General features: G+C 44.5%; 1 protein-coding gene across 1 annotated transcript in view; it reads right to left on the bottom strand.

Moving 5' to 3' along the window:
* The window catches only part of slc71a2a (solute carrier family 71 member 2a), a 143,839-nt gene that overhangs the window by 88,973 nt on the left and 29,951 nt on the right, over positions 1–24,915 (bottom strand). The window contains exon 2 of the mRNA XM_085984859.1: positions 10,236–10,331. Within this exon, the coding sequence (XP_085840985.1) occupies positions 10,236–10,331 (96 nt within the window). The remainder of the gene's footprint in view (positions 1–10,235; positions 10,332–24,915) is intronic.

Here is a 24,915-nt window from a genome sequence, read left to right as displayed (position 1 = left end):
CAAAGAGGTAGGTTTTAAGGAGCATCTTAATCACAGTACAGTAAAAAAGTATGTCAATGGGAGATACTCAATTTTTTGTGGAAGAGAGATTACTCAAACAGGAACGGATCATGTGACAGACAACATGGCTGACTAATTGACCTGGATAATTTAGACAAGTAAAACCAAAGTGCTGTGACTGCCCTTATAAATATTTAGGCAGTTTTACATTCCTGAATGGGTATTCTCCAAACATATTCTCCAAAAATATTTTGCATAATGCCACTAGACCATTGTTCAATGAGAAATATTTGGTGACATCCCCCCCCCCCCCATCCCAATCTGTGGCTCTGGAATGTGTTGAATGGAAGTAGATAAACTGACCTTCACATTGTTTGCACAACCATTTATAACAACTCCAAAGTGAAGACAACCAAGCGAAGATCATTATTCTGGTAGTAACACACTTTTTGGATATTTGCCAAAATCTAGATCAAAAAATGCAGCTCATTTTCCAGTGGTTCCTTGATTTTTCTCATTTTTTAAGCTCTTCTAGAAATTCCAGGGTCAGCAGGGTCCACTGGTCTGCAGTGTACATTCCCTTTCAGTGAATAAAGCTATTCCATGATACACACAGTACCTTCCCAATACCATCACTGGTATGGCAAAGGAGGGAAGACGAAAGTGGTATAAATCGCTGCAGTGTCCTCTTTGCTAAGCATTTTGTGAGATGCTTAGTAAAAGCAGAACTGCATTACCTCAGTTTTAGTTTATAAGCTTTACCTCAAATAATTTCCAAGTTTCATTGTACAAAATCTACTTACTGGCATTTGCTTCGCATTCAGCTAATTAAGATTAAAAGCCACTAGTATATTTTGGCTTAATTTTGAAAAGATACACAGGAGCTTTTTCCACAGATTTTTACATCCTAACATTTCTGGATTCAGATCTTAATCTTTCCTTTTTAACTGATACATTAAATGCATAATTAGCCAACTCCCAGTCCTCCGTCACAATTTTCCTTTCCACAGAATTTTAGAAACTTGTAGTCACGGCATCTGCTATTCCCTCTCTAGGTTTTCTCAATCCTCAGATTTAAACTGTGATTTGTCTGCTTTAAAGTTCGCGTAGCTTATTTAGTACTCTTTGAATAATAACCTTCACTTAATTGTCTGCACCCATCTCTGGTGGTTCTACAATGACAATAACCATCTCCTCTGAAAAGTGAGGCAAAGCGCTTAAATTGTACTTCTGACATTTCCTCATTATTCACTACAAGTTTGCCTCCCTCATCTCTTATCATCCCTATCCCTACCTTGACTATCCATGTACCACTAATGTGCCTATTTTTTTTTTTTAACCAATTTTCTCTCTTCTCTTAACCTTTCTAATCCATCTTTCTGTAGATTTCCTATATTCTTTATATTTGTTCTGACTGTCACTTTGGTTATCTACGCTGGAAGCACTAAATGCTAAGTTTCAAATATGATTTAATCTAGCTACTTTTAGGCCACCAATTGGGTGTTGCTTCATTACCCAGAACCAGGTCAAGTAGTACTTCTCTGCCTGTTGGGTGTAGCAAATACTGACTGAGAAAACAGTCCTGTGTAGTGGTTCGTGTAAATCGCCACTATATAAAAGAGTTTAGCTTCGACGAACTATAAATAAGTTGTTTATTTACCAGGACAGGATAATACAGCAGGTAAGGTAGCAGGTAAGATGGCTGACTGCAGGAGCACCATATTGTAGATCACAGGATAATTACAGCAGGTAAGGTAACAGGTAAGGTGGCTGACTGCAGGAACTCCATGTTGTAGGTCTTACAGTAAGTAAGATAGCAGGTAAGATGGCTGACTGCAGGAGCACCATATTGTAGACCTTGTCCCAGCAAGGACTTCACAAGGACTACGTTCCCAGTCCTGTGGGGAGCCTCATGACCTCCTCACACTCAGCTCTTTATTCCCACTTTGGGCGTCACGTGACCGCGTCATGACGTCGGCACGTTTACGTGCACTTAGGCGGTCACGTGACCTGCGCCGTTATCGGTAAATCTCCGCGGTACTGAAGCTGGCCTTTAAGGCCAAGGTTACTAGGCCGGGCTGTGCCAGTACTTGCCGCAGGAGCGGAGAATCACTTCGCTCCCGCTTGCCGGCTAATACAGCCGAAGTCGCGATAGGCCGGGCTATGCTGGCGGCCGTTTTGGAAGCCCGAATCGGGCCGGCGGCCAGTGCGCATGCGTCGTATGACGTCAGCGCGTTAGGTCGGCGGCCGACGCGCATGCGTCACGTGATGAGTGACGTCAGCGCATTAGGTCGCCTCTTAAAGGGGCAATGGCCCAACAGGTAAGTTAAAGAGGCAACAGCCCTAACTGGTAAGTTATACAAATAAGTAAATTAAATACATACAGTTAGGTAAGTTATACATACATAAATAAGTTAAGTTAAAGGGAATTATGTATATATCTCAATATAAAAGACAACCGTTGGGACCGCCACACCTGAACACATTCCAAAAAAACTCCCCTTTTAACATACTTAAATATAATCTTCCACAATTATGGCTCCATTGTTAATACATGCCACTACCTTCCACATTTCATCCTCAATTTCCTCTCCAATGTTTGGCTGTCTCTAATATTCTCCCAGTAATGTGACTGTCTCCTTGTTATTCCATCAGTGCAATCCAAAAGGGATTTTGTCTGGACCATTTCTTTATTTAAATCCTTATGCACTAGTGCTAGAACATGGTCTCTAATATTGCCACGCCACTTCCTTTCCTGTCCTTCCTGAACTTTACACCCAGGAATATTTAATTGATGATCTTGACCCAGTGACAGGTGCAGTGTATGTACCCGTCTACCTTTAAGGGAACTATTGAATGTAACCGTTCACCTTTAAGGGAACTACTTTAGGTGTGGCACTATTTGTTTGGCTTCTGTATACTGTAATACCGATAGTGACCACACCAGTATATAAGTGTTGTAGCAGGATTTCTGGGGCAGATTCGCCCGGACCTTCGAATAGTAAAGACCTGTTTGTTTGTTACTTCTGAAGTCTGTGTATTTATTAACTGCACAACCCACAGACTTTACAGTGGCGACGAGTCCGATCGTACCCTGCGGCAAGATTACCATGAGCAACGAAGAGCGTCGAAGAGAGACAACCGCCCTCGTCGTGCTACCAAAAGAAAACACGAGGCTACAACAACAGAAAGCAGGAAGACTAACAACAAAAGCTGTATCAGCAACAGGCACTGACTACCCTTCTGCCACAGTGCGGAGTGAGCCGACCAGCAAGAAACAAGGCGGCCGAAGAGACTGAGTAGGGGAAGGTGTAGAAGCATCCGGAGGATAAGGGCAGAGCACTCGACCTCGGTCGAGGGGGGGCTGTGCCGGCCAAAAGTCGGGTCCAACGGCGTCGGGTGACAGCCGGACCGCGATCGGCGGGACAATCGGGGCAGCGACCGCAGCCACGAAGCGCTGAGCCTGCGAGTAGGCGCGGGAAGAGAAACCCAGCCGCAGCCGGGGAGGGAAACACCGGTCTGCGAGAGGGCTGGGGAGGCGAACGGGAACCGTGCGGGTGAGAGCCGGGTGCGGAGAGAGATACTGCGAGGAGCCGGTCCAGCGGCTGAGCTGTTCTCCACCAACGGGGTACCCAGGGCCGGTAGCATCGAACGTGCGGGTGAGAGACAGAGCCGGGTACGGAGAGCCAGTCCAGCGGCTGAACTGTCCTCCGCTAACGGGGTGTACCCAGCGCCGGTAGAGCCGTGCGGGCGGGAGGAAAAGACATAGCCGAGTAAGGGGAGCTGTGCGGTAGCCAGCCAGCGGCTGAACCTGTCCGCTGAGGGGGAAGCGTACCCCTTCCACCGGGAAGAAACGCGGGAAGCCGCCATTAGGCGGAAAACCGCCATTGAAGTGGGCGGGGTGAGAAAGGAAGAGCGGGAAACCGCCATTTTCGCGGGAAAACCGCCATCTTGATTGACATACCGCCATTGAAGTGGGCGGGGAGAGAAGGAAAGAGCGGGAAACCGCCGATTTCGCGGGAAAACCGCCATCTTAGAAACAAATAAATAAATAAGAAATACTGGTGCTGCTCCCAAGGGAAGAAAGATGCCTAAGCGAGGGAATATTAACGACTTTAATTCTGAAATAGAAGACTGGGCCACGTACGTGGAACGCATAGAGATCTATTGCGAAGCCAACAAAATAGAGGAAAACGACAAGGCGATAACATTGCTAAACTCGATGGGGGCAAAAACATACGGGCTCTTGAAGCATCTAATAGCACCAAATAAACCAGCGGATCAGACCTTCGAAGAGATTGTGGCTGTGCTGAAGGACCACTTGAACCCCACACCGCTCATGCTGGCTGAACGATTCAAATTCTACGCAAAAACGCAGAAGAAAGACGAAAGCAATGCGGAACACTTGGTCGAACTGCGTAGGCTAGCGAAATACTGCCAGTTCGGAGGGAATCTGACAGAAGCGCTGCGGGACAAGTTCGTATGCGGATTGTCCAAAGAAGGGACGCAGAAGCGACTACTGGAAGAGAATGACCTCACACTGGACAGGGCTGTCCTTATAGCTGCATCGCACGAAGCCGCAGCGAAAGGAATGGCGGAAATGCAACTAAAGGCGGCGGCACTCGGGGTGGACCAAATTACTTCAAGCACAACAAAATGCTACCGTTGTGGGAAGACAACGCATGACCAGAATCAATGCTGGTTTAAGAACCAAGAGTGTAGGAAATGTGGCAAACTGGGTCACATCGCGAAGGTATGCCGGTCCAGGAAAAAGATCAATAATCAAAGGAAGCCACCACCAGAAAAGTACAACAAGGTACACAAGGTGGCTGAGAAGAGTTCAGACGAACAGAATTCAGACTCAGACCCAAACAACCAGGAGCTGGGTAGTCTGAGGATCCACAATGTGGGTAAAGAAACGGATCTACAGGCCATCTGGGTCATACTAAAAATAGCTGGAGTCCAAATAAGAATGGAGCTGGACACTGGATCAGCTCTATCAGTCATCAACCGAAGGGACTATCACCGGCTATTCTCTCACATACCTTTAAGAAATACCAAGTTTGTATTACAGACATACACGGGGCATAACGTATACCCCGTGGGGAAAATAAGAGTCAAGGTGAGAGATAGGGGTAAAGAACACCCAAGAATGAGCTTGTACGTATTACCTGAGGGAGGACCACCACTTCTAGGACGGGAGTGGATTAAGAAAATAGACATGGAATGGCATTACCTAAAAGCCATAATGAGGGAGGACTCGGTGCAAGCTATTAGCTCAGATTCTGAAATGGATGATGATAAGACCAAGTCGAAAACGAAGACAGGCAGAAGGACTTATGGTACCAAGAAGAATAAAGCTGCAGAGCAGAACTCCAGGTTGACAGAGAATTCTGAGCCTGTTCAAGCAAAGGATTCATCCATGATGGAAGAACACCGAGCTCGGTCGCAAACTTATGTCAAAGTACGACAACAATTAGAACAGTTGAGTGATCGTCTCGTACAGGAGATGAAAAATATGGAAAAGTTCTGGGACACCGAATGGGGGAACCTGGAAAGACTACAGAGACAGCTAGCTCAAGCAGAGAGCGACCATAGAGCCATCATGGTCAAATACCAATCACATTCCCCTGATGCTGTTCAGGAACTAGAATATTTACAGAATGAACCAAAGGAAGAGGAATCTTCAGGGAGCCAGGATTCTATTCCAGTTCTTCTTTACGACTCCTTACAAGCAGAGTGTGAGAAGTTGAAAGAACAGTATGAACAGGCCCAGGCTACAATTCAGAAGGGGGTTAACTCAGCAGCCTCCGAAAAGCTAGTTTCAGTAGAAGCATATGAACAACTAAAGGTTGAACATGAGCAAGAAGTCCAAAGGCTGCAGGAAATTCTTGAGCTCAAGGCCAAGACAGACTCATCGATAGAAGCTCCATCCATAGATGAGCAATTAGAGGTGAAAATCATGGCAGAGCATGAAAGACAGGATGTCCAAGAACTTATAAAAACATTGAAGGACACCCAAGACAAATATGAGGCGGCAATGTCTGAGGTTCAACAACTTGAAGAACAGATTCAACTGGGAATCCTTGCAGTGGAAGAACAGGACACTGTAAGAATGGTCCCTGAACATGAACTAGAGAGCATCAGGGCGCAACTTTTCCGAGCGCTGAAAGCCAAAGTTCAAGAGGAACGTAAGGTGGAAGTATTGGAGAAAGAGGTGGATGAAATAGCCTGATAACGCAATTACCGGTGGAAAGGAAGGTATTGAACTCACAAATGAGGTCCGTCGTGAAGGAATGGCAGATAACCCAGGAAGAGCGGGATGAATATGAATGCATGAAGAAGGCTTTTCAAGAAAGATGTTTAGGGAAGGAACCACCGTCAGCTAACGTCCAGACGGGTGAGGAGGAAGAAGTCTCTCTCGCTAGCCTAACTCAGGACGAACCTGAATATTACCATGACCTGTTGAGTGACACTGAATATTATGAGGATGTGGTCTGCCCAGCTTGAGATGAAAACTCTCAAAGTGCTGAAATCCGGATGAAGCACTTAAGGTCTAAGGAACATAGAGAGTTGGTGGCGCTACAGATGGCAGCCGAGAAAGGAGCTCCGAGAGTTTCAAAAAGGCAGAAAAGAAAAAGAAGCAGAAGATAATAACTGTCTAAAATATTAGCACTGCTACCATTCCAGGCGGGACATTACAAAAGGAGCTAAATTAGTTGAAAAACTGGAAAATGTCAAGACAGCCAGTTGGTTGTCAAAGTCCGCACTGCTGGTTCAACAGGACGAAAGTTCAAGCTGCTACGTCAAGAAAAAGGCTATGGAGGAGTCACGCTAGCCAGGTGAACCGGCTACCCCAAAGAAATGTTGTTCGGAACGAGTCAAGATCAGAGACTGAATCTATGAACTGTTTCCGCAGAGACGGAACCTGTGAACTGTTTCCACCGAGATTATATTTGTAAATTGTTTTATATGACATTGACTCCACCGAGATTATAGCTGTAATTTGTTTTATAGGAAGTTGAAGATATGTATGTTTAATGGGGACTCTAAGTAATAAGCTAAAAAGGGAGGATTGTAGTGTATGTACCCGTCTACCTTTAAGGGAACTATTGAATGTAACCGTTCACCTTTAAGGGAACTACTTTAGGTGTGGCACTATTTGTTTGGCTTCTGTATACTGTAATACCGATAGTGGCCACACCAGTATATAAGTGTTGTAGCAGGATTTCTGGGGCAGATTCACCTGGACCTTCGAATAGTAAAGACCTGTTTGTTTGTTACTTCTGAAGTCTGTGTATTTATTAACTGCACAACCCACAGACTTTACAACAGGCACACTACAGTTCATGTTACTTTGTCATGATTTTTTATTTTATAAAGTGACTATTTTCCCAATCTACATCATCTATAAAAAAGGTAATAATTTAACTGTGATTAACAAGGTGAAAGCTCTCATGTTGAATCTGTAACATTAGCAAACCAGTTTAAAAAGTTACTGTAGTAGAAATTTTCCAAAGTTATTATTATTTTTTTAATGTTGCTTTGTTTTTATCCAAGTTTACAAAATTTAATTGGCATAGAAAAGATATAAGTTACCACTCAATTTCAGCATTAAATAAATGCCCCTTGAAAAATGCTGCGCCTTACAAGCTTCACTTTAAAAAAAAAAAAAAAAAATAGCTGTTTAAAATACACACAATGTAGGACTTAAATACAGGGAGGCTACTGAAACAGAAGCACACTGAGCAGTAATTTATTTTATCCAAATCAAATAAAGATCATATTTTCAAATCAACTGCCAATGCCTACATTTTGAAGTATGATTAGAATCTCAAAGCTTCTATACAGCAAGTAACTGCCTCAATACAAGGCTGGTCACTCAGTAAGGCCAATTGGGGAAAGGCTGATTTTACTAAGCCGAGATGTGATTTAGCAAAAGTGGACAGGAAACATCTCCTTGAAGTGGCAGTGTCAGAGCAGTAGGAGGCATTCAAGAAGGAGATAGTGAGGGTCCAGAGCAAATATGTTCCCACAAAGAAAAAGGGTGGGACTCCCAAATCTAGAGCCCCCTGGATGTCAAGGAGGAAACAGGGTAGGATAAGGAAAAAATGGGAAGCTTTTGTCAGATACCGAGAGCTCAATACTACAGAAAGCCTAGAGGAGTATAGTAAGTGCAGGGGTGAAATTAAAATAGAAATTAGGAAAACAAAGAGAGGGCATGAAAAAATATTTGCAAGTAAAATCAAGGAAACCCCAAAGATATTTTATGAATACATAAAGAGCAAGAGAATAACTACGGAAAGATTAGCGCCTATTAGAGACCAAAAAGGTAACCTATGCGTGGAGGCGGAAGGCGTGGATATGGTCCTTAATGAATACTTTGCGCCTGTCTTCACAGAAGAGGGATGATGCAGACATTGTAGTTTAGGAGGAGTGTGAAATATTAGATAGGATAAACAGAGCGAGGAAGTATTAAGAGGTTTATCATCTTTGAAAGTAGATAAATCGCCAGGCCCAGATGAAATGTAACCCAGGCTGTTAAGAGGCAAGGAAGGAAATAGCAGAGGCTCTGACTGTCATTTTCCAATCCTCTCTGGCTACAGGCATGGTGCCAGAGGACTGGTGGACTGCTAACATTGTCATTGTTTAAAAAGGGAGAAAGGGATAGACCGAGTAATTACGGGCCAGTCTGCCTAACCTCGGTTACTGGAAAAAATTCTGAGGGGCAATATAAATCATCATTTAGAAAGTCACGGATTAATCAAGGACAGTCAGCATGAATTTGTTAAGGGAAGGTCATGTCTGACTAACTTCATCGAATTTTTTGAGGAGGTAATGAGGAGGGTCGATGAAGGCAGTGCATTTGATATAGTCTACATGGATTTAAGCAAGGCCTTTGACAAGGTCCCACATAGCAGATTGGTCAAATGAGTAAAAATCCATGGGATCCAAGGGAAAGTGGCAAATTGGATCCAAAATTGGCTCAGTGGCAGGAAGCAAAGGGTAATGGTCGACAGGTGTTTGTGTGACTGGAAGGCTGTTTCCAGTGGGGTTCCGCAGGCCACAGTACTAGGTCCCTTGCTTTTCGTGGTATATATCAATGATTTAGACTTCAACGTAGGGGGCATGATTAAGAAGTTTTCATACAAAAATTGGCCGTGTGGTTGATAGTGATGAAGATAGCTGTAGACTGCAGGAAGCTATCAATGGACTGGCCAGGTGGGCAGAAAAGTGGCAAATGGAATTCAATCCAGAGAAGTGTGAGGTAATGCATTTGGGGAGGGCTAACAAGGCAAGGGAATACACAATAAATGGTAGGTCACTGTGAAGTGTAGAGGAACAGAGAGACCTTGGAGTGCATGTCCACAGATCCCTGAAGATAGCAGGACAGGTAGCTAAGGTGATTAAGAAGGCATACGGGATACTTTCCTTTATTATCTGAGGCACAGAATACAAGAGCAGAGAGGCGATGATAGAACTATATAAAACACTAGCTGGGCCACAGCTAGAGTACTGCACACAGTTCTGGTCACATTACAGGAAAAATGTGATTACACTAGAGAGGGTACAGAGGAGATTTACGAGGATGTTGCCAGGACTGGAGAATTTTAGCTATGAGGAAAGATTGGATAAGCTGGGGTTGTTTTCTTTGTAACAGAGGAGGCTGAGGGGAGACTTAATTGAGGTGTATAAAATTATGAGGGGCCTAGATAGGAAGGACCTATTTCCCTTAGCAGAGTGGTCAATAACCAGGGGGCATAGATTTAAAGTAATTGGTAGAAGCATTAGAGGGGAGTTGAGGAGAACTTGTTTCAGCCAGAGGGTGGTGGGGGTCTGGAACTCACTATCTGAAAGGGTGGTAGAGGCAGAAACCCTCATCACATTTAAAAAGTACTTGGATATGCACTTGAGGTGCCGTAACCGGCAAGGCTTCGGACCAAGAGCTGGAAATTGTGATTAGGCTGGATTGCTCTTTTTCGACCGGCGCAGATACGATGGGCTGAATGACCTTCTTCTGTGCCGTAAATTTCTATGATTCTATAAGATTGAGGGTTTCCAGATCAAGGACAGCACTGTATCAAAAAGTTTGATCAGATCTTTCACAATATGTTCATTATTATAGCAAAGAAGGTGGTGACATATTTATTACTGGGCCATTTCAGTAGAGTGTCAAATTTTGTTTGATGCGGTAAGCAATTGCAGAAATGTTCTATGAAACATACTGTACTTACTGTTAGCATTGGCGTGGTCAACAGTCCCCAGGCAAAGAATTCTAAAAAGATGACAACTACTGCATGATAAACACTAGGCCGACCAATTCCATGTTGCTGAAAAACAAAGATAGAATAGCTTAGCATAGGAACAAAAATCAATCACTTACAATGCAACCAAATGTTTTACACCAAAGTACAGTAGTTTACAAATATTTAATGCTTGTACACTAGCCATTTAAAAAGAGCTATAGTACAGATATTTCACCCAATGCACAAATTCATATTCTGTAAAATAGTAAATGAATGCAGGTGTTAAACACACACACACACGCTTGATTATGGTAATTATATGATTCTCTCATTTAAACTTGTCCTGATCCTTCTGTTCTATCCAACCACTGTCCCATCTTGATCTTCCTTTTGCCCCCTTAAAGTTTTTCAAATACGCCCTTGCCTCCTACCTCCATGCCCATCTCTCTCAAATTCCTGCTTGAATTCCTCTAGTCCACCTGCCATCCTGATCGGCACTGAGGCAGCCCCGACCCAAGTCACAAATGACATTCTCTGGCTGTGGTGTGCTATCCCTCTTTGTCCTCAACGACCTCTCCACAGCATTTGGCAGTGTGGACCATGCCATCTTCCTCCATTGCTTTTCCTCTGTTGTTCAACGCTGTAGGACTGCATTCATGTAGTTCCACTCCTACCTGTCTGAACACAGGCAACACATCTCCAGCAACTGCTTCTCTTCCCATCCCTGTGCTATTTCCTAGAGTCTTCAAGGATGTACCCTTGATCCCTCCTCTCCCTCAACTTTATGCTGCCCCTCTCAGACATCATTTGCAGGCAAAGAGTTAGCTTGCACCAAGCTTTATCTCTCCACCACCTTGACCCCACGACAAACTTCATGCTCTCAGGCTGCCTGCAACTTAACACCGAAGCCATCATCTTCTGCCCCAATATAAACTTTGCTCCCTTGTTACCAATTCATTCCCTTCACTGGCCACTTACTCAGGCTGAATCAGACTGTGACATGCATTGAAGACATACTGGCAAGCCTACAACAGTGCAAAACTTAATCTTATAGTGAGGAAGTTATCACGTCAACTAGATGGAGTATCCAGACTGGAATCCATGACGATCACCATCAAAATACCCTGCTTTCTACAAACAGCAACAGGCTAGACTCAATTTTGTGTTAAAAGTAGCACTGATGTACACATTATCAATAAGTAATAATTGGGGATGACAAATAGATCAAACTGCCCGCTCACACCATCATCCAAAACCCTATAAGATGATTTTCTTGTATCCATTTCTATCCATACATCCTCAATGCAACATTCTTACACCTACATTAATGTTAAAACCTGAAAACAATTTCACCAGTTAGATAAAGTTTAAAGTATTAACCATCCGTAGTTGCTAAAATCAAAGCTCTGCAACAAAACTGAAGTTACCGATGCTCAAACGGTGTACCAAAGCAAGCAACAGGTGTTTTACACAGGGAGGAAAGCGAGGAACTAAAAAAAAGTCAGATGAAACCGGAGCTGGTCTCATAGCACTAGCATAGTGGAAGCAAGGGAAGAAGATTGCCAACCTCTTGGCAGGGTAAGTGTGCACATTAAAAAAAAAAACTTGCTCTTTGAATGCCCAGCACTTCATGGATGCCCAGTTTGAGCTGCTAGATCTGTCTTTAATCTGTCCTAATTAGTACAGTGGCAGTACCACCCTACACAATGAAGGGTGTCCTCACGGTAGAGACTTGGCTTTGCCTTCACAAAGACTGTGTGATGGTCACTTCTACCAATGCTCTTGTGAACAGGCGTGTCTACAGTAGGTTAGTGAGAATGAGGTCAAGTAGGTTACTTCTTTGTGTTGGTTCCCTCTCCACCTCACCTCAGTCCAACAACCATGTCCGTCAGGACTTAGCCAGCGGTGGTACCACCAAACCAGTTTTGGTGGTGAACATTGAAGTTCCCCATCCAAAGTGCATTTTATTCCTTTACTTCCCTCAAAGCTTCCTTCAAGCGATGTTCAACACGGAGGAGTACTTATTCATCAATAGGGGTGTGGGAAGTGTGTGTTCAGTAGGGATTAACAGGCGATTTCCTTGATTTAGTTTGACTTGAAGCCACAAGGCTTCATGGCGTCTGCAGTCAATGTTGAGGACTCCTGGGGCCACTTCCACCTAAATGTATATCACTATACCCCCATCTATGGTGGGTCTATCTTGCCAGTGGGACAAGATATACCCAAGGATGGTGATGGAGTCATCTAGAATTTTGGCTGATAATTTTACTGTGCCAAACACATTTATCTAAGAAAATACTTTTTAAATCCACACTGCAATGACTGCATCATTGTGGATCAATTCAATTCAATTCAATTTTATTTGTCATATATGCAGCAGATGTGTGTACTGCACAATGAAATGTTGATTTTTACGAGTCCTCCCAACATTGGAATAAATATGGCATAACAATGATAAAAATACTAATAGAAATACTAATAGAAAGACAGTAATAATAAATAAAACAGTAATAAATAATAATAAATTAATCGTTCATGAGTCTTATGGCCTGGGGGTAGAAGCTGTTTCGACACCTGTTGGTACGAGACCGTATGCTTCGGTATCTCTTACTGGACGGGAGCAGGGTGAAGAGGTTGTGGCTGGGGTGACTCGTGTCTTTAATGATTCTCAGGGCCTTCCCCCGGCACCTCTCGGGGTAGATATCCTGCACAGCAGGTAGTTTAATTCCTATAGTGTGTTGTGCAGCTTTCACTACCATCTGTAGAGCCTTGCGGTCTGTGGCGGTGCAGTTACCATACCAGGTAGTGATGCAGCCGGACAGGATACTCTAAGTTGGTGAGAGTCTGGGGGGCCATTCCAAATTTCTTCAGTCTCCTGAGGAAGAACAGGCGTTGGCATGCCTTCTTGGTTACAACGTCGATGTGATGAGACCACGTTAAGTCCTCCGTAATGAAGGATCATTACTGAAAGCAACAAGTTGAGGCTGTGGCGTCACCCCAGATGCAACGTTACAAGCACATTTAAAAAGTGTTAAATACTTGATAGATGATTTAAAGCAATACTGCCTTAAACGCAAAAAGGAATTTGCATCTTAAGGCAGACAAAGCAGTAAAAGAGCAGAGATTATGGTCACTTCATTCTTCACATCAACACAAAAACAGATGGTTAATATAAATCAATAGGATCAATTTTGGGACAGGCCGTCATTTGTCAATCTTACTTTAAAAATCCCATATCTTATGTCCCTATGCCAAAGTTTCCCAACTCAACTGTACTTATCAGCGCTCTTAAAACCCAGGCTAAATTCTGCTACTCGGGTCTGTATCACACATTTCTTATTGCGAGAATGACAGCATTATATTAATTGACTGCAACAGCTCCCACCTATGTGCTCCAATTATATTGGCCCGGATTGTGCGGTGGCAATGATGGCGAACTGTCAGCGTTCGCTGTCATTACCCCTCTGAAACTGACGGTAACTTCAAGTTTTAGCGCATGCACAGCTAAACGCAGAAATCCTGAAGTTGCAGTCAGTCATTCACTGCTCCACCACAGGCTGCGCTGTGGAATTCCCAAAGCCCGCAATCAGTGAAATCAGTTGAAATGACGAAAACTTAAGCTTTTCCGATCTAAGTATGCTGTTAAACACCCAATTAAAAATTAAGCCTGGTTGGAATAGGTGTAACTGGGGTTTTAACGGCATATTGCCTGCTGAACAACTGTCTGGCCCTGAAAAACAAATTTTATTGTGGAATGCCAAATTTCTCCTTTGATAGAAAAGTATTAGATTTTTAATAATAAAAATGTTTATTTTTTAAAGTTTATGATATTTCAGCTTCTACCATAACCCCATGTGTACGTCCCAACCTTTACTTTGCTCTCTGTAAAAAATTTAAAAAAAAATTAAAATGTGAATTGAATCAGTGCTTTTTATTTCCTGGTCTGCTGTGAGAATTCTTCAATATGACTGGCTGCTTAGATAGCTTTATGACATCACTGCTGCTCTACGCTGGGATCCCCTTTTGACAGTGCTACAATCAAGTTAACGTCGAGAATCCTGAAGAAGTTTTTGACACAGAGATCGCGAGAGCTTTGTGGGCCGCTTTCCTCATGGTCAGCGCCGATCGTTGTCGCTTCGCCGCTGACTGCAAATGTTGGGCCAATATTGTTAAGCAAAATTGATACCAGTGAAACAAGGGATGCGGTTTCAAATTACACCTTGAAATACCAAATTAAAAAATCACATACATATATAAAAAAAAACTAAAAATTGATTTTTTCACTACTATTTTTTGCAAAACTAATTTTGATGCTATGCGAGGAGGGGAGAATTCTATTATACTTCCAATTTTAAAGCAGTAGAAAAGAAACACCTTGAAATATGCTCACGATTAAGTCCAGAGTTTTCCTTTGGTGTACGCGTTACCCCATAATTTTCCGTCAATTAAAAAGATTGAGAAAAATTGAGGATTGGTGAACACAAGAGCAGAAAACAGCTGCCATAAGCAACTCAAGTTACGCCAACTGCACCATGAATAATTAATTTTCATGCCATATTTCAGTAATGGCACCACAGTACACATACAGCGCTGAATAGAAAAAGATTCAAAGCGACTTATCCAGATGTTCTGCAATTCCCACAGCCCATTTAAAAATTAAGTCTCACTCAATTTTTATAATGTTTGCGACTTATCTAATCCATGGCATAAACCAAATACAAGGAGCTATAGGATTCAATCCAAATCCCACCTGCTGCATGAAGCACAAATCACAAGCAACTCGGGTCAACTCACTGGTGGAAAATAAACGTAACCCACATCTCCACATCCTCGTACGATAGCAAATGGCCCGAGGACTCTCCGCTTCTTCCTTGAACAGAGGCCCAACCAGTCCCCATCCACCACTACCCTCCTCCGCCTGGCTGAACTTGTTCTCACATTGAACAACTTCTCCTTTGACTCCACTCATTTCCTCCAAATTAAAGGTGTTGCTATGGGTACCCGCATGGGTCCTAGCTAAGCCTGCCTTTTTGTGGGATATGTGGAACACTCTTTGTTCCAGTCCTACTCGGGTCCCCTCCCTCACCTCTTTTTCCGATACGTTGATGACTATCTGTTAAACCCGTGATTCTTAAAGTATGATGTTTTCCAATAACTAGACGGAGGCTGTAAATTAACAATCAACAGGTGTTTACTGGAGGAGGGTAGTCCAAAGACTAACAGTACAGAGGCATGCTCAAGGCTTATATACAGGTGTGGTCACTGCCGGTACTACAGTATACAGGAGCTGTAAAAGTAGTTCTCTCTTAAAGGTACATACACTACCGTATCGGTGCCATCTCCTGCTCTTGCCCTGAACTAGAAAATTTCATTCACTTTGCCTCCAATTTCCACCCTTCCCTCACCTTCACATGATCCATCTCTGACTCTTCCCTTCCTCGACTTCTCCGTCTCCATCTCTGGGGATAGGTTATTGACCAACATTCACAAGCCCACTGACTCCCACAGCTACCTGGACTACACTTCCTCCCACCCTGCCTCCCGTAAGGACTCTATTCCATTCTCCCAGTTTCTCCGTCTCCGCCGCATCTGCTCCGACGATGCCACCTTCCACACCAGTGCTTCAGACATTTCTTCCTTTTTCCTCAACCGAGGATTCCCCTCTACCGTGGTTGATACGGCCCTCGACCGTGTCCGTTCTATCTCCCGCACTTCTGCCCTCACCCCTGCCCCTCCCTCCCGGAACCACGATAGGGTTCCCCTTGTCCTCACCTTTCACCCCACCAGCCTCCACAGTCAACGGATCATCCTCCACCATTTCCGGCACCTCCAAAGTGATCCCACCACTAAACTCATCGTTCCCCTCCCCTTTCAGCATTCCGTAGGGACCGCTCCCTCCGAGACACCCTAGTCCACTCCTCTATCACCCCCAGCACCCCTTCCCCTTTCACCTACCCGTGCAAGCGCAGGAGATGCAACACCTGCCCTTATACCTCCCCCCTTCCCACTGTCCAGGGCCCCAAACACCCCTTCCAGGTGAAACAGCGATTTACTTGTACTTCTTGCAATCTAGTATACTGTATTCGCTGCTCACAATGCGGTCTCCTCTACAATGGGGAGACCAAACACAGACTGGGTGACCGCTTTGCGGAACACCTCCGTTCAGTCCGTAAGGGTGACCCCGAGCTTCCGGTCGCCTGTCATTTTAATTCACCGCCCCATTCCCACTCGGACCTCACCATCCTCGGCCTCTTGCATTGTTCCACGGAAGCTCACCGTAAACTTGAGGAACAGCACCTCATCTTCCGATTAGGCACTTTACAGCCTTCCGGACTCAATATCGAGTTCAACAATTTCAGATCATAACCTCGGCCCCTATTACATTTTCACTTATATTTTTTATCTACACCTTTGTTTTGTGCCCTTTCCCCCCCCCTTTCCTTTTTTTTCTCTCTTCCACATGGCAGCTGTCTCCCATTCTGCCAACACATTTCACACCTAATCTAGAGCCATCTTTTGTCTCCACTAGTCCTATCACCACCTCGTCTCGTTTTGAATATCTCTTAATGTCTCTTGTTCTCTTTTGTTCTCTCCCAGCCTGGCCTCTTAATCTATTTCATTTCCTGTGCTTCTTTAGTCTTGACAAAGGGTTTTCACCCGCAATGTTGACTCTATTTTCTCTCCACGCATGTTGCCTGGCCTGCTGAGTTTTTCCAGCATTTTCTGTTGTTATTTCTCTACATCCTCTATCTTCTAAGTTCATTAATGAGGTACTGGGGGGAGGCAGGACAAGTAACAAGGCATTTGAAACTTGCTGAGCAAGAGTTCGTTCATGTTTCAGAGAAATGGTCAGAGAAACTTAACCATGTATTTACCAGCCTTGATTCAGTTCATCCACTTTTATATACCCACTTTTAATCAGCACCCCTTAACTTCCATCCATTGGAGCTTTAAACTTGCATCAAATGACCCCAAAAGTGGAGTTATGTAGCCGTTTTACAAAATAGGTTACAATGGCCCGTAATTTCCGATAGGAGGCTTCCTGCGTGTGGATGTCTCCTATCGGAAAAAAATCTACGAACTTACCGGAGGGTTCCCGAGGTCCGGACACTTCCGCTCCTGGGCCTCTTCACAATCGAAATGTGCAGGGCCCACGTATCCCAGGGGCGCATGTGGTTCACAGGCGTCCCTGGGATCACGTGGGCCAGGCCAGCCAATAGGAGAAGGGAATCTCCCTTCATACTTTTGACAGATAGACCTGTCAGATATATGGAGATCACCCCAAAACGATACTAAAACAGTAAATAAATTTTAAAAAACCCATCACGTTTTTAAAATGAGTTAAAATTACATTAAATATTTTAAACAAAAATTTAATTTTGAAAAAAAAGGTTTTTTTACAAGGTTAAAAATAAACTTACCTTTTTTAAAGTATTTTTAAATTATATATTTATAAATGAGTGAACAAATTTAAAAAAAAACTTTTTTCAACTCTTACGCTGGTAAAAGCAGGCCTTATGCTTTTACCAGGCGTAAGATTTCTAAGGGTTTTCAGCGGGCGGAGGTTCTGCAGAAAGCGGAACACTCCACTCGCAGAGGCCCTTCTCCAGGGCAGGTGCCCGATCTGTCAAGAGGATTCTTGACAGATCGGAAGTGCCGGTTTTCAGCGCATGCGCTTCATATGCCTGAAACCAGCATTTCCGATGTCCCTACGGGTGTGTACACAGCTCGTACACACCCGTAGGCATTGGAAAATACGGGCCGTTCGTGTATTGTGGGACAAGTAAGTAAAAGCTAAAACAAAAATGAATGCTAATGAAAACCGAAGCTGCTACAATCTTTTTCTGCTTTTTTCAATGTCTTGCTTCTCCAAAATGTCCCAAAGCAAGTACTTTATTTTGTTTGGCAGATAATTTGCATAGTACTTACCACAAATAAGAATTCAGTTCCTGTGACTAGGTGTACTTTTTGACCTCAGTTCTGCCTAGATTATGGGGTCGATTTTAACTCGGGTGCGGGGAATTGTCGGGTTCCCCGAATTTGGTCCCACACGAATCTAAATGGGTCTGAGATTGATGCAATTTTAACTCAATTGGCCAATTGATTTCCAACGTGTGGGAAGCCTTGGCAATTGAGTATTTCCAGTTAGAAAGTCGCAGAATATGACTACATCATTGCTGTTGCTTTTAGAGTCCACAGCAAGCCTTGCTTCTTCTGCAAGCTTCCATTAGGATGGCACAGGAGCCTGCAGGAGCAACGGCCAGCGGGAGGGCAAGAGCTGCCCCAAAATTTGATGAGGCTTCACTCCAGGCATTGCTGGATGGTGCTAGGGCCCACAGGGAGGTCCTGTTCCCTTCAGGGAGGAAGAGGCCTCCCAGTCAGACCAAGGCTGTGTGGCTACAGGTGGCTGGTGAAGTCAACTCCTTGGGGCTCACACGGCGCACCTGGTTGCAGTGCAGGAAAAAATTCCTTGACCTTCAGCGCACTGGAAAAGTAAGTACTGTATGAAGTTTCCATCATCCTCAATCTGATCCCCATTGCCTTTCCTCACCAGCACTCAGCTTTAGCAATCTCTTCCTCCACATCCAACTTGACACTCACATCCATGCACCCTTACCCATTCCCTCTCTCTCTATGCTCACATTCACATAACTATTCCACCATGCAGCCCTCAGTCCCTCTCACTCTGATGCTTTGAACACAACTGACAACACACAGGGAGGGCCCTTGGTCTTGCAACCTCAACAACTTTGTCTCCTTCTAAGTATCTATGCGATGCAATCTCTACACTCACTCCTTCATTCTCACTCAACCTTCACTTGTCTCCCTCATTGCAGGAAAAGAGAGCTCACAACAGGAGAGCGAGAGCCAGGACAGGAGGGCGGCCGCCCTCATTAGTCCAGCTCACCCCCTGGGAAGAAGGCATCCTGGAGATTGTCGGGGCTGGCATAGATGCGGGAGTTGGGGAAGGAGAGACAGGTGCGTCCCCGCAAGCTGGTGACAGAATAGTTTTCCATCTCTCTCATTGGCATTGCATGAGTCGCTGATAATGATTCTGAAGCTAGATCATATGGACTTATGATCATCTGCAAAATGCAATGTGCATGTAACCTTGGCATCACATCTCTAACTTTTTCCTTGACTCCCCCACAGGACCATCGAGAGCCCCCGTCCCCAGTGTGCAGGAGGAAGAGCCTGAGATGCCAGACTCCTCAGAGGAATCTGCAACCTCTGAGGGTGCAGCGTCAGCAGAAATAAGCGCACAGCACCAGCGCAGACACTCACACCTCGGTGGGACCTTCGGGACATAGAGTAGAGTTGTCACCTGGTGTATCACAGCTCACAAGTGAGCATCAGCAGATTGTGGAGACAGGGACAGCAGTGGAGAGTCCTCGTCGGAGTGATCAGGACTCTGCCAGCTCGGCTCAGCTGCATGTCGACCCTCTGCCTCTGGGTCCATCCGTAAGTTCAGAGGTGATGGATCTCCATGCACAGATGCAGGAGTCTCTGGCAGGTTTTGTCTCCAGGGTCGCTGCGAGTGTGGAGCGAATGGAGGAGTCCATAGCGAACATGAGCAGAGCCTTTGTGGAGTCAGTGGCGCATGAACGCATCACCACGGAAAGGATGGCTATCTACGTGGAAATGATTGCTGCCTCCGTGGTAAGGCTGGCTACCGTAGAGGAGAGGATGGCTACAGTAGAGGAGACGAGGGCTACAGTAGAGGAGACGAGGGCTACAGTAGAGGAGACGAGGGCTACAGTAGAGGAGACGAGGGCTACGGCCATGGAGGAGGTTAGTCGCCAGGGTATGGAAAACATGGTGAGTGTTCAGAATAGAATGACATCTCAAGGAGCGATGGGCATCTATTCAACAGAGAAACCAGAATTTCATGGAAGTCCTTCTGAGTAGGACTGCCATTGCAGATACGGGTCCCCATGGCCCTCCTGATGTGCAGCAAGGTGCTCTCAAGTCACTTGCAGGCACTGAGGGGGACCTGACCCATGAGAGGGAGGTTGGTGGCAGACCTCAAGGAAGTGGGGGCTCCTCTCCAAGCGCTCACACTTCCATGCCACTGCAGAGCCCTTGGTCAGAACCCCGCCGGAGTCCACACCCAACTGAGATAGACGTCTCAACTCCTGCAGCCGTAGGAGCAGCAGACTGCTGACGAGCCCTCACAGGCTCGCCACCCCAGAGGACGCCCGCCAAAGGTGTCAAGACAGGAGCAGCAGGAAAGTGAGCAAGGGGCCTCCACATCTGCTGAAGCCACAGGGGAGCCACTACGTAGGAGCACGCGCAAGAGGAAAATAAAGCACAAATAGTCACAAGGGTAGTCACTTGGGTGAAATGTTGTGTATTTTGTAAAAATGCCATCAGTTGTTTGTTTTGTATAAAAATTCTGATGACAACTTCTGCAGTTCTGGCGTATGTCATTTCGTGAATGGGGCTGGAGGTCCTCCAATGCCAAGAAGGAAAAAAAGGCCTCCCATGCTTCTGGTAGATGCCTCAGTTGAGGAAGTGCTGAGTGAGGGTGGCGAGAGGGGTTTCACAGGAGGTCACACTGGAGAAGTGTGTGAGGCTCCAACCTTCCACAGGTGTGGTTAAGCCTGGTAAAAGTTGCCCCAGGCCTGAGACAGCAAAGTCCTGCCACCTGCCACTGATGACTGATCAAATCGCTTCTTTAATGGTTGACCTGCAGCTGATAGTCAGCAAGCCAATAGTGCTCACGCCAGGTTTCACAGGCGTGATCCCCACCAGGTGTGTTTTACGTGGGAAAAGGGTTAAACAGGCAAGGGCCTGTTAAAATGGGATTATAAAGGCCAATGAGTGCTGTTTAACGGCCCTAAAGACCAGTCCCGCCTGTTGCAGGCGGGACTGATTCAGGACCATCAGACACACCTGGGTTAAAATGGCTAGGTGTTGGGAACCAGGCGGGGGGTGGGTCCCGACCCCCAGGTTTTGAGATTTTAACCCCCCCACACGCCTCAAAGCCCACCTGGCGGCTAAGTTAAAATTGAGCCCTATGTGTTCAAGTCCTGAAGGGGAGTTGAACGCACAAGCTTCTGGTAGAGGAAAGTAAACACACAAACTCGTTCATAATTTCCAATTGGATACCATAATTTTCAATGTAGCAAAGTCTCAATAATAACCATATCTGGTGGTGAAAATTAAGCAATCCCCTGGAGGGAGGCAAATTAATAGAGGGGTTGAAGAATTCCATTAGTTATCTAACCCACTCTTGACTAGGAATGATGCACAGCATTAGAATTTTTTTTTTTTTTTTTTTAAATAATAGATTAATTAGGAGCACCTCTGCAGTACAGTAACAAAAAAATACTATAAATACATAGCTTTATTTAAAATGCAATCCGTCTTAAAATAGGTAGGAAAGTCAGTTAAAATTTTGTTCCCCTTTATAATTTTAAAAAGGTAGGATCTTTCTAATTAATCTACAGTACAAGCAGGCATTAAGGTTCTCTCCAAGACAAGGAAACTACAGGGTAAAATCTGCCTGAGCTCTATACTAGATGCACATGGGAATTTCTTTCATTCTGAAGGTATCAGTGATAGTAGTAATCCATTGGGAAGATTTTCTTTCTAATCTGGCAGTCAAAAAGGGTTAAAGCCAGATGTCAAGGTATGTAGAGGATAAGACGACATGGAGTTTCCTCCACATTTGCGTCCAGACACACGTAATTTGGCCGCAAATCAATTACAGGAAACTCTTTGGTATCTGGCACCGACGGGATCGGCATGGTGCCGGTTGATCAAAAATTCCGGATGACGGAGAGGGTTATCTACCGAGGCTATTTTTAAACAAAGAAAAATTAAAAAATCAAGAAATGTGCAGTAGACAATAACTGGGTACTCATCTACAGAATGTTGTGTTAAATGGATGGTGGCAGATGCTTGATTAAGTATAGTACTGCCAGTTGAGGGTAATGCAATGCAATGACTACCAGCAGCGTGGGAAACGCACAGTACACCTGTAAAATGGCGGATCAGAAGAGACTACCGGCAGCGCGGGAGAGTCAGACTCCTGTTAGAGGGGTATTGAGGTGTTCTGACTTCCGACAGCGCCAAAAAGCCGAGTAGTGGCAGTTTGGAGAACTACCCCCACTGACTAACTCGGCCACCGCAGGAGACTCGGAAACATTGCTGGTTATTGAGGTGTTGTTTTCAGAGTGAGAATTTTGCCGGTTAATAGAGAATTCTGGATATTTAGGTGCTGTTTAAACGAGAGTTTCCTGTACGTAGTTTTAAAAAAAATGTACAGAATTTTGCAAGTTTCCTTGATCATTTAGGTCCACCAAACCCTCCGGCCGAATGAATCCCCGCCCACAAAACTGGACCCCCCCCCCCCCCACCGCACAACTTAAATTGTGCTTGTTCGGGGAGAGGGGGCTCTCAACATTGCGACCAGATAGTCAGAAGCTGCAGGAAACAGAATCATTTTTTCTAGTCCTTTAATTACACTTTGAGCTTTTAAAAATTTATCCTCACTGAGACCTGCTCTGTATTTTCTGTTTTAATGCATTTTCATGGCATAAATATAAGTCACAGTAAACATTGAAAAGTTTCCCCGACTGCAGGTTCTTAAACGTGCTGTGCCTGAATGATGATTAAATAAGTTGAAATTTAACTTTGAAGACTCAGAGGACTGGTGTGGGATTTATGACATGCCTATTTTAAGCTCGGGCATATTCTAATGAGATTGGGAGGATACTTGGGTGTAACTTGACATCAGCAAAATGAAGGCAACATTGGCTGCATTTTCAGATCGAACTTCTGGCTGCACCCAAGGAGGGAACTCCAAGCCAGTAAGTATTTGTCCATTTATCTGCTAGAAGCACGCACAGATGAAGCTCTGGTCAAGATGTTACTGAACACATTTGTGATGCAATGTTTAATAGGAATTCAGTATTTAAAATCCCATGTTACATTATGTACACTTTAAAGTTAACAACTAGTTCCATAAGCAAACCGTCACTCCCAACAAACTGAAGCATGACTGTAGATACACAAAATCTGGCAACAGAATTGCCATGGGGTTGAACCTCGTTACCCTAATTAGATCATTTCAACTGAGAAATCTTCTTGTGTTTTCCTAACCTTTGGATAATTTATCCGACTATGCAATTTTGACTATGACTCTGCTTTATTCAAAGCAAAAATTAAATAGTAGCAAACAGTCAGTACCTCAGATTTCACTTGATTGCAGCACTTTTTACTTACACCTTCTTGGGTACAAAAACAACATGCAACAATTTGCTACCTGTCTTAGCCAGTGTCCTCAACATAGAGTTACACATGTGGCGATAGAAATTGGTTATGGTCCGTTTTCAACCACATAACCAATGGTGTGCAGAAAATGCGCACCCCAACTGAGATGCCCGTGGCTCACCTCATTTAAATAATTTGAGTAAGCTACTGGAGCCTGCCGTACCTGCAGAGGCAGCTCATCCATTTCCTATTCATCAATTTTGGGCTGCAAGCCTCGCCAGTAGTCGCGGGGAGGGGAGAAGGAGTACAAGAGAAAGCTGATCGCGGCCTGGCAGCAGCCCTTGGAAATACTGTGCAGCTGGAATGAGCATTCCTGCTTCTCAAAATTAAAAAAAAGTTAACTTACCTTTTTGGTGCCAGACACTTGCTAGGCCACATCCACGCCACAGCCCAATGCCATGGCAATCCAATTTCTCAGAGTGGTCCTAAAACAGACGTTAGGCCTCTCATTAGCATAGGCGGCCACTTTGTACACCTGAAAATCATCGGAGGCCAATATGCTGTCCAATAGTTTCCAGCGGTTCATGGGGCGCAGGGCATAGCCCTGTAAAACTGGTCAATTCCCCCAGTTTTTTGTCTGGAAAAAAATCAGTGCAACGAGGACCAATTTCTACCTCGTGGTTTCATCTAACCAGAGTTTTCACAAGTCCACCTCCATGCTGGCTGTAGTGGAGTTACACAGGAAGAACTGGCAAGCAGTGATTCCCTTTAGAATTATAAACCTGCCTGCCCAGTTTGATCTCAAAGGCTAAAAGATGATTGATAGATTACAATTGAACATTTGAACAGAGCTGTCCAGAAGGAAAAATGTCAAAAAGCACCCATGCAGAAACCCAAAATGCATGGATCCCACCTAATAAATATTAGGAACAAATCTATTGGTCACCTTGGTCAACCTCTTGACTAAATTGACCACTGTTAGAACAAAGCAAGTAGGTAAACAAGATAACAAACACAATTTGTCTCACTCCAACATGCAATAGGAGGGCTACATTTCAGATAGGTGAATTATCTCACGAGTCGAGACTATATGTGTGTGTCATTATTAAGAAGAGAACCTATTTAAACGCCAGAAATACCATATTGGACAAAATCACTCGGACAAAAGTCAAGTTTTATCACCAAAGTGGCAGCCTGGATTATGTGCTCAAATTTCTGGAGTGGGGCTTGAACCCATGACCTTCTGACTCAGAGCAGAGTGTGCTACCACTGAACCAAGACTGGCACCTTAACTTAGTTACTATACTGGTAGTCCCCTGAAGATTGAGGTCAGCTAAACAAACTAATGTTATGCATGTGCTATCATCTGGGAGTCCCAAATCTGCTTTTCCCAATGTTGCCTTGTCAACTGCCTATGGAGGGATGCAGGCAAGTGTACCTTGGTGGT

The sequence above is a fragment of the Somniosus microcephalus genome, chromosome 1 (assembly GCF_052327205.1).
Source record: "Somniosus microcephalus isolate GS21.2 chromosome 1, FLI_Smic_1.0, whole genome shotgun sequence".
NCBI classification, from domain to species: Eukaryota; Metazoa; Chordata; class Chondrichthyes; order Squaliformes; family Somniosidae; genus Somniosus; species Somniosus microcephalus.
The sequence above is the reverse complement of the archived record's forward strand: the minus strand, read 5'-3'. Positions and strand labels throughout refer to the sequence as shown.